The 10,666-nt window shown below is 37.1% G+C and overlaps 1 protein-coding gene across 13 annotated transcripts in view; it reads right to left on the bottom strand.

The window, feature by feature from the left end:
* Positions 1 to 545: 545 nt before the first annotated feature.
* HERC1 (HECT and RLD domain containing E3 ubiquitin protein ligase family member 1) overlaps positions 546 to 10,666 on the bottom strand; it is a 213,958-nt gene continuing 203,837 nt past the window's right edge. For all 13 annotated transcript variants that reach the window (XM_037911292.2, XM_037911297.2, XM_037911293.2 and 10 more), the window contains exons 68-78: positions 10,294 to 10,396; positions 9,271 to 9,440; positions 7,700 to 7,838; positions 7,218 to 7,387; positions 6,613 to 6,782; positions 6,073 to 6,238; positions 5,428 to 5,504; positions 4,365 to 4,617; positions 3,944 to 4,096; positions 2,514 to 2,819; positions 546 to 1,190 (exon numbers count right to left, since the gene is read on the bottom strand). In XM_037911292.2, the coding sequence (XP_037767220.1) occupies positions 1,005 to 1,190; positions 2,514 to 2,819; positions 3,944 to 4,096; positions 4,365 to 4,617; positions 5,428 to 5,504; positions 6,073 to 6,238; positions 6,613 to 6,782; positions 7,218 to 7,387; positions 7,700 to 7,838; positions 9,271 to 9,440; positions 10,294 to 10,396 (1,893 nt within the window). In that variant the 3' untranslated portion in view covers positions 546 to 1,004. The remainder of the gene's footprint in view (positions 1,191 to 2,513; positions 2,820 to 3,943; positions 4,097 to 4,364; positions 4,618 to 5,427; positions 5,505 to 6,072; positions 6,239 to 6,612; positions 6,783 to 7,217; positions 7,388 to 7,699; positions 7,839 to 9,270; positions 9,441 to 10,293; positions 10,397 to 10,666) is intronic.

Raw genomic sequence — 10,666 nt, 5'->3', positions numbered from 1 at the left:
AATTCCTGGGCTTTAAAAGGGGAGAGGGGTGCATACCTGTGTACCTTCAGGGCAGCAGAGTTCAAGCTGCTGACCAGAGCGGTCATGATAAGCATCATGGGACACCTCCTGGAGGCCAGTTAGGGCAACATAACCAAGTGAGGTGTCTACACTGACGCTGCGTCGCTCTAACTACGTTGCAAAAAGCTCTATGTCACTTGTGGAGGTGGCTTTATTATGTCGGTATAGCAGGGGAGTTGTATCGGTGGGAGGAGCATTTCAGTGTGTACACCTCCACTCTTGTCAACAAAAGCTGACTTTTGTTGACAAAACTGTGAATAGACAAGATGTAAGTCAATGTTGCAATGTTATTAAAATGCTGGTATACTGTTCAACATGCAATGCACAGTAACCACATGTACAATGGCTCTTCATCTGCAAATAAGCTATCTGACACTATTTCAAACATCCTTACAGATTTGCTAACTGAGAAGTTTAAAAGTCTAAATTTATAAATGCTGAATAAACCCTGTAAACAGTTGAAAACACAAAAAAAACCCCACTCATTCCTGTATTTGCTTTATTTTCTCCGCATAAGGAACCCTGCACAGGCAATTCAAATTAAAACAAAATAAATATAGGACTATTCATGTAAAACTGTCCTTGCTAATGAACAATTATACACAATGTACAACTCTTCATGTTCACTGGGAGGGCTTACAAATGTACCATTCCCAACAAAAAATGAACCAAAATGGCTCCATGCAAAATTATCAAAAGTGACCAAAATATGGAAAAAACTTACTGACTGCACTTCCCCCCCCTCCCCCTTTTTTTAAACAATCACCAAAAAATAAAAACATCTAATTTGTTGTTACATTTAGAGTAACTAAAATGTGGCCACTGCTTATTAATGTCTGTTTATGCTCCTAAAACATCTATGGTTACCATAAAATTGTGTCAACATTGAATTGGACTTAGGGCACTATCCGTAATAAAAAGAAGATGATTTTGTTCACAGAAAGTTAATAATCTGTGTCTGAGCCCTCTGCATTGTCCACATTGCGTGAGAGCATGTAATTGTCCATATCTATAGACCTGCAATTATTGATTGCATACCGCAGACGCTCTGCCATGATTAGTTGACTGGAGTATGGTGGAAGCCTCAGTTGAAAGAAACAAGTCTGTGAGGTAGGCAAGCTGTCATAAGGCTGTGGAAACGGACAAAAAGTAGGACATGGTTAAGACTGCAAAGGAAATTAAAAGGTGTAGCAAATTCACTATTTTTCCCTGCTCCAAAAAACAAACTTTAAAAAAAGCACGCCTCTCTCTCCCACAATAAGGTCTCATTAATCAAGCCCAACAAGCAGTAAAGAATTCCTCTGAACAAAAAGACAAGACTAGTACCATCTTACATTTTTATAAAAATGTTCAGCCCAAAATAATTAACACACCACCACTACCGTCCACTCAATAAATGATTTCAACCACCAATGACATGCATCTATTTTAAGAGTGGAACTTCCAGGTGTTTGTCTACTGCAATATATTAAATAATAATTTAGACCAAGCAGTAAAATTTTTGTATCCAATTGAAACAACAAGGGGCATGCAGGCAGACATATTACAATTATTCCAAATTTAAAAGTAAAAAAAAAAAACCAAAAAAACAAACCTTTTAAATGCAAGATTAAGAAAGTTATTTTCTAAACAGAAATTAAAGTGCAGAGTTTAATTATTAGGAGCAGCAAAACAGTATCAGTGTCTACTTGCTATCTAGTTTTCAAAATATCATGATATCCCTTTTAAGGTTCTTTTCTTATTATGATAATACAGAGGAGGAGTGTTGCAATTGTAATGTGAATACTTAATTTTCATGAAGATATATCCATAAGGTAGCTTTATTTGTTCTAAATCTTAAGAAACAGCTGCAGTCAGTTTTCAACCGATGCATTAGAAGCCAGTGAGCTGCAACTGTGTTTCTTGGGGTAGTGTCTGAATCTAGTGGGTTTCCACATGGGTAAGAGGGTGATATTTGGTGGCAATTAACATGCCAACAGTTTTAGCAGCTCCATTTCTATTTTCCATTTTCTCAAGTCATTCTATAATGTAGTATACTGAGAACGCTTTCATAGAGATGGAACAAGACTTCATTAGGGTTTGTTTTTTTTAATCTTTAAAATACTAAATCAGAAAATGTACTGTAGTAGAAAATTACTGTAGATTAAATATGGTACAATAATTCACACCATGTTGTTTAGACACCAGCCTAAACTCCACCTAATAATTACATTTACACTTTATATGTTCAAAGTCCTGAGTGAATTACGCTATAATTCATGCAATGTTAGGCACTATCATATTTATTATAATGTTAGGCACTATCATATCATATAATTAAATCCCATGGCTCTAGCAGTCAGAAGCTCATTCCATTCCTCCGGGCTTAATGTTAGTGAAACTTCGCTCTTTTTGCCAAAGGATTGATTAAAGTGGACAGAAATGAACAACATATTAAGAAAATAGCATCTTACCCTATCAACCTTCATTATTTGGAATCGCTGAGAGATATCAGCAGTGTTTGCTGGCAGTCGAGATCTTCCTGACACAAACCTCATGAAAAGGACTCTTTCCTCATTTGAAAACTCTTCAAGGGTATGCCAGAACCACTGAACTAACTGATGCTGTTCATCAACCTCTCTGTACCGCACAACTTTCTTCAGGACCTCAACTGAGATTTCTGGCATTCCACAAACCATCTGTTCCAATTGCTTAGCAGTCAGAAGAGACAACAAGGGAACTGGAACAATCCAAGACATTCCTTCTCTCACAGCAGCCACCTTTAACACAAAAAGAATAGTTACTAAAAGAGTCATTACACTTATTTTGGATCCTTAGCACACAATCTGTATGCAAAGCTAAGACTTTGAGAATGAATACACATGTGGATGAACAGGCTAAGGGTACAGTTTAAGGCACTGCCTAACAACAAAAATACCACATAGTAATGCATATGGCTCCCTTCAAAGGATAACATTCCCCCTCAAAAATTGTTGATGTGTTGCAGAGAATTATCTTTGACCAAAATGATTTTATAGCACTTTCATGCTAAGAAAAAAACCTCAGATAAAACCATCTAAAAAAGTGGTAGAGTTATCAACACAAATGAGCGTCCGCTAAACCAAAAACTTTGTTGCCAGCATACTGCTAGGACTGGGATGAAACCATATTTTTAAAAAAAAAGTCTATCTTTGATCTGAAAGACTTAAGGTCTTGGGGTCAGTATTGAGAGGGCTACTGCCCTAAAGTGGAACAGCCATGTGACCTTGTGTGCATCTATCTTTGGAGAAAGAGGAAAATTAGTTCCCTAATGTAATGTTGCTGTATTAAGACACAACGCTCTCATCTGATTTACATAATGCTACTGTATAAGTCACAAAATAGCATTTCAGCAGATGATACAAAAGTATTTACATAGATTACTACTTACTTTTTCAATCCACTTATTGAAGTGTTTACAGTTACTAGTCAAAAGCAGGTAAGGTAAATATTAAGTAAAAATATATCCACAGTCCATTAATAAGTTAAACAAATATTATTACTTCCCAATGACATGTGCCAGATTATGTGCTGCTGTAAATGCAGGGTTAAAGGTGCTGAGCTTTCTGTGTGATCCCTGTTTAGTTTCCCAGTCAGTTTAAATGATCTCAGTGGGACAATTCAGATGAATATAAAGCAAGTCCTCAGTTTTTCAGTACTCTTGTGGTCTTTCTTGACATTCTAGACAGCTAGGTAACACCTGAGATGTGAATCAGATTTAATTTAAAAATGATTCACAAATTATTTGAAAAAACACAGAGGAAAAATCCAATAAATGTGTAAACCAAAACCTTTGTTATTTTTGGCATATTGTGATGGTCACCATCCAGTTAACAGAATAGGTCAAGTTCAGTGAGATTCTCACCTGGCGGTCAATTTCATGAAGTCTGTACTCAATTGCCCTCTCCACATATTCTTTCCTGTTTGAAAAGGTAAGTGGGATACTGTTCCCACCAGGAATTATGGGAACCATTTTACCATCAGCACTTTGGCCTACAAAGGAATCTAGAGGAATCATCTATTAACAGAAAAGAAAAAGTATTGTGCAGGATAAGATATTTGGGTAAAGAACTGAATTAAAAATTTCCGTAAGTCACTTAGCAATAATCTGATATTCATAGTTATATCCATCAGAGGCAGTTATGAGGGGTCTGTTACCTTAAAGTATAAATGCCACCTCAGTATTTTTTTTAAATTAGTGCATTGTAATTAAGGTCAGTCTATAAAAACAACTGGATTCAGAAGATTTGTGGGGGAGAGGGAGGAAGTATATTTCCATAGCTTACCTCATGGAAATTTTCTTCAGTAATCCCACTGTCTTCAATGTGAAGAATGCTGTTGAGGGTCTGCACATACAGCAAGTCCACCTCCTCTAAATCTTCCAAAGTAAGTGGGATACAACAAAGTTGCTTCCAAACCATTGGGGCCAAATGAAGATCTAAAGGCTTCTTGGTACGAATAGCCACGCCCATCAGAATGCCTAAGAACTTAAACTGCATCAAATGTTCATCTAAACATGCTGAAGAGTTAAAAAGAAACCTAAAAGAAAACAGAAACAATGTAAAGGCTTCAGTAAAACCAACCTCTCACTTCTTCATATTGCTTCAAGTTAAAAGACAGCTATATGCAGGGATGCAAGATCTATATGCAAGATCCCCAAGTTCACCATAGCAGTGTTCTGCAAATCTGGAGAAGGGGAGAATAGGTAAATTGATGTGATCTTTCTGCCCTTTCTTCCCAAATCCTGAAAGTTGCCAGAGCCAAACTGGCTCCAGCCACAAGCTATATCAGGGGTTCTCAACTTTTTTTTTCTGAGGCCCCTCAACATACTATAAGAACTCTACGGCCCACCTGTGCCACAACAACTGGTTTCTGCATATAAAAATCAGGGCTGGCATTAGGGAGTAGCAAGCAGGGCAATTGCTTGGGGCCCCATGCCACAGGGGCCCCTGCAAAGCTAAGTTGCTCAGGCTTTGGCTTCAGCCCTAGGGTGTCAGGGCTCAGGGCCCCAGGCAGCCCCATGCGAGTCTCACGCTGGCCCTGCTTCGAGGTGGTTGAGAACCACTGAGCTAGAGCACCTTCAGTGTTGCTTTAATTTATGCTCCAGCAAACCTAGCTGTAGAGCTACCTCTTGGGAACCATTACCTGGCCTTGCACTTTCCCTCACCTTGAAATAACCCCTACATATAAGGGTGAAAAAGAAAAGTGTAGATGGAGCAATCAAGAAGCCTCAAAGAAGAAGGAGCAATCAAGAAGTCTCAACATTTGTCAAACAGCTGTTACAGGAAGTTCTTTCTTCCATTTTGTCAGCTAATATCCTGTAGTAAGATGAAATGCTGTCCAACTTACCTATCCCTATTGTAGCCTACTTCAGCAGTAGCATTTGGGGAAGGAATAAGCAGGTCTACCACACCAGTTTCAAGTTCCTTAAAAACAAAAATATAAAGTGCTTCTTAAATATTATAGTTCAGCACACTGTATTATCTTAATGATAATTTTGCCAGTAGTAGTATTTTGAATTTTATTTTTTAGGAAATCAGCACATGGTAAATATTTTTACCATGATAAAACTAGAAGAAAACAACAGAATAATCTAAGAACCAGAAATCTGTGTCTCATTTGTGATGGTATTTTATTTAAATTGATTTTGCTGCATTTCTGAGGCTAGCACAGAATACCTATGTACATACTATAGTAACAGCATTTAATGGCACCATCATCAAGAGTTAACATGCTATGCAAGATCTGCTGTCCTCCTCCCACGTTGTGGAAGATGCATGGTGGCCCTGGTGTAGCTTCAGAACTGCTGCCACTCGAAGGTATGGTCCAAGGAGAAGGATTTGTTTCCTTCATGCAGGTACCCAGTGCACACACTAGTACACAGGCTGGGAATCAGATGAGAAGATTTGGGCCAAAGTGCTGCATAACAGGAAGTGGTCATAGGAATTGAAAAACAAATCATGTGCTTTAGGATATTTAAAACAATTGTCATACCTGGCACATTTCTGTAATAGTGTCATCAAACACCCCCCCGGCGTCATCAGCTCCTTCTCCAACCAATTTCACTTTCCAGGCACGGGAAGGTAGGCGAAGGTCTGAAGCATTCAGCTTTACCACTTGTCTTGCTATTTGTACAAAAATAGGCTTACATTTCCGACCTCTTCAATGAAAAAGAAAGTGACAGAAAATGTAGTTCATAGAAAGATCACTTTTGTATACTCTAAAGGCTTGTCTACACAGTAGGGTAATGTGCACTACAGGGCTGATTTCTAAAGCACACTAAAATGTTGTGTGTTAATCGGTCCAAACAGAGCCTTCGTGGTGCGCACTAGAGGTTCCAGAGTGCACTTTAACAGAAAGAGCATGAGAGAGAGCTTTTGGTACATTATAGCAGGGTCTACATAGACCAATTAATGCACAATATATTAGCGTGCTTTAGAAATCACATCCCTATACCATGTATTAACCCATTGTGTGGGTTGACTTAGGGCTTGACATCAAATCTTTCACAAACACAAAGGAGCCAATACTGACCTGGTCGATATTCTTTTTACAGTAATTTGAGGCCCGTAGTTTTTCCCCTGAACCATGGTTTTTCCTATGGAGCGTACCATGGGAAGTGTGTAGACTCTTGGTGCCAATAAGGGTCTTAGCTGTCCTTGGACTATTCCCCATGTTCCAGCATTGTAATGAGATGTGCTGTTCTGTAATACAGCAGCATATTCATAAACATAAAATGCTTTCATTTATTCATATTAATTCCAATACTTCTGGAATAAGAATCTCCATAATTAAATACTACCTGAACTTTCCTCATAATAGTTCAGAAATTAATGAAAATATACAAAAAGAATAACAGGAAAAAGGATTTTAGTCTTACCAGAATCTTACAAAATGTTTCTCACCAGTTATAGATGTTAGGCTAATGGGTTTATGACATTAAGATACTGAAATGTCAAGATTCACATAAATCAGACTTTATTAAAAGTATTTTGGGGAGAGATTGATTTAATTAAGGTTTTATTCTACAGACACAAAGACAAGAGAGCACTATTACCAGAATTGGATTTTGGGGGAGAACACTTTGGTGACAAGGCACAAAAATAAATTTGTTAACTCTTTTCAAAATAATGTTTTACCTGGTTATTGGGGCTGAGATTAAGTAATCTCCAAGAAGAGTACATGAGGTCTGAAAAATGGTACAGCAGTCTGAGTCTCGCTCTCACTGTATGAATGCTCACTTCCTTCAGTGCCCCATACTGTGGTGGAATGGCATCAGGTAAACCAAGCTGTAAAGGCACTGACACACCTACCACAGAAAACAAGAAATTATTTCGTGAACTGCCTGATCGTGCTCCTCTTTAAGCTAATGGCAAAATTCCTGTGGGCTACAGTGGAAGCAGTTTTGGGCTTACAGTGAAACAAAATTTTAATAGACAATAAAAGATATTACCTCACCCACCTTGTCTCTCGAATGATATCCTGGGACTGACACAGCTACAACAACACTGCATACAAATTTTAATAGGTTCTTGCTGTATAATACTGTGTACGAGGACATGCACTAAAAGCTCATAAAAGCAGAATAAAATTATAATACAAGCAATCATCTATTCTTCACCTGGAGCTCTTGGTGGGACAGGTGGGGCAGTCCATGCAGCACTGTGACAACGTCCTGCTGAGATCTGTCGAATATTCTTTCCTTGTAGAACAGTTATTAAGGTTGGTTCTCTGACATGGTTGGTATGGCCCAGTCCAAGCTAGCAATTTACAGGAGAATTAAAAAAGGATGCATCATGAGGTTCTACTAACGGGACCAAAAATTAGCTTTATTATTTGCAAAATTCTCTAAGCAGATGTTCAAAAGGAATAGGGGATGAAAACTGGTAAGATGACTCTCTCAACATATGCTTTTACTAGAGAATGTGATATAGCATTTACTAGCTATATTCCTCTAATATAATATTATACCTATGATTAAAGAAAATAGCTGCCTACATCTGCTAAATCACATTTCATGAATACAATGACAACATTTAAATACAAAAAGGATAAGCTATTCCCCATAAATGTGACCTACATACCTGAAAGCTTTTAGAATGACTAATGCTTATGATTTGTGACCAACTTTGTACATAGTATTTTGCAGAATAAAAAAAATATATACATTTTGTGATTCAATGGCTCAATGACTGTTTGTTTAATAATGATTATTATTTGTGTTCTATTATTACTTTGTTTGCCAATTAAAGTTGGGGTTTTTTTGGTTCTAATATATAAATTCCCACAATAGGCTTTTAAAATGTATCCTCTGTAAAAGACAAACATTTATTGCATGTATTAGCTTTTCCTACTGAATCCCATTTGAATTTCATATTCTAAAACCAAAAGATATAAATAACTGTATAAAAGTTATAAATCATTGATGTTGCAGCGGAAGACATATAGAACTAACAGTCTTTTAGAATCCAGACTATATATTTTTTTAAACCAAAGAATGTTTACCTTCCATAAAAATACAATACTTTCACTACAGAGAAAGCCCAAAGCTTTCCCTTTAGGGATTAATTCAAAATAGCCTGCTCACCCCAACAATGCCGACGTACCAATCCCTCCACTATCCTCGGAACACCAGTTTCACACACTTCGAGCCTCCTGCTTAAATCTGCAACCCACAAAATGGTCAAAATGCCATCCCATAACCCAAATCCAAAAATCCCATGAATCTGCAATGGTTTGACAGAAACCGGGGGGTCATGGGACATTTTTTGGGTCATACGCCAAAACAGGCCAATAACTACTGCAACAGACCACGAAAATTTGCTGATAACTATAGCTGGTCAAAATGTTCAAATTTGACCTTTTTTGTTGGAATTTAGATTTTTGCAAATGGAAAAAAAATTGATGAAATTTTTAGTTTGTTTTCAAGTTTCAAATTGGTTGTAAAAGTTTTATGTTTAAAAAAATTAGATCAAATTGAGAAATTAGTAAAAAAAATTCAAAAAATGTGTGACATTTTCACCATATTTTCAATCATCTCGATTATAACATTTTTAATTTGGGGAGAGGGGAAGAGTGCCAATACTGCATTGTATTTTTCTTTACTTACTCTTCACTAAAAGATTCCAAATGCATCTAGGAAGCTTTACTTATTCTTATGAACACCTGAAATAAACATGATATTGTACACACCTGTCCTTCCGAGTTGCTACCCCAGGCATACACATCACCAGATGATGATAAAGCTAGTGTATGCTCTGCTCCTACAGCTATATCTTCAATGAAGATTCCTGACAGCACTGGAACTTGTTGTGGTCTGTTGTGATTTCGAGCTCGGCCCTCAGGCAAGCCAATCAGCCGATCTAAAATTGTACAAAAAATTCTCATGTAGTACATAAATACCCCAGTCCTTTCTAAGGGTTCATTTTATTATGGGGAGAGACAGATAGCATTCGTGTGGGATACTAATGGCATTGGCTAGAGACAGACCTAGTGGGCACTTACTCCCCTGAAAAGCTTTGTCAGTATCCCTCAGTACTGATCTGAAGTTCCTGCTATTTGTGTTTTAAGCCTGATAAAGCCAATCACACTTTTTGGTGCTAGACTGTATGGTGATTTTGTGATTCAGATTGATTCCACAAGGGGGTAAATTAATAAACATTTAACTAATTTCACTTGGTGCCTCAATTCTATAGATTTCTACACAGCCTCTGTAAGTGCAGGGTTAATGACAGTAATTGAACATGGATATAATCCATTACCTCTGTTCATATCAAATTTAATCAAGATTCAGGAAAAAGAAATGAAAGGTTATAGGTAAATGAGGTTAGTGCTACTATGAAACCTACATTAAGTTTGTCTTCCTTTAAAAATAGATACACAGCTATTAATTTGGACTTTAAGAATGCGTCAAAAAATAGTTGGTCTCAGGTGGTCACATTTACACAAATCTATAGAGTAACACCGTATTATGATTTCATATATTTTACATTTAATATTCTTCCTTTTTACTTTTAATGATTATATTACTGGTTATGCAACAGTGGTGGGAATTATACAGTAATAATTGCCAAGCCTATAAATGATCGCTTATGTACTGTATAGTTGGGTAGGTACCATATGGTAGGGGTCAATAATCTAAAATTATTGGCTTCTATATATCTTTAAACATATGAAAGCCTACAATACAGAAATCCCTCCATATGGGCAACTGACCTTGTCCAAAAGTATATACATGGCCGCCTTTCGTCAGTGCCACAGAAAACTGCGTTCCACAGGCAACTCTTTTTATTCCAATTCCGCAAAGAATATCCACCTTCTGTGAACAGGAAAGAAAGAGCTAAATACTGTACTACGAGTATACGAATGGAAAGCAGACAAAAAACTCCTCTATTTCCACCTCCTCCCAAAAAGTGGTTTAAAATTCTCAGAAAGACCATCTGTATGTTATAGCTTTAGTGTGGTTCTTGTATTAAACTTGAACGTATTAAACAAAGACACTAATTTCTTGTAAAATTTCATTCCATTAACACATTATTCCACATTAAATGAGTCTGAGTGCATCTCTATACTAAGGTAAACATTTCTC

The sequence above is a fragment of the Chelonia mydas genome, chromosome 10 (genome assembly GCF_015237465.2).
Source record: "Chelonia mydas isolate rCheMyd1 chromosome 10, rCheMyd1.pri.v2, whole genome shotgun sequence".
In the NCBI taxonomy this organism is placed as follows: Eukaryota; Metazoa; Chordata; order Testudines; family Cheloniidae; genus Chelonia; species Chelonia mydas.
The sequence above is the reverse complement of the archived record's forward strand: the minus strand, read 5'-3'. Positions and strand labels throughout refer to the sequence as shown.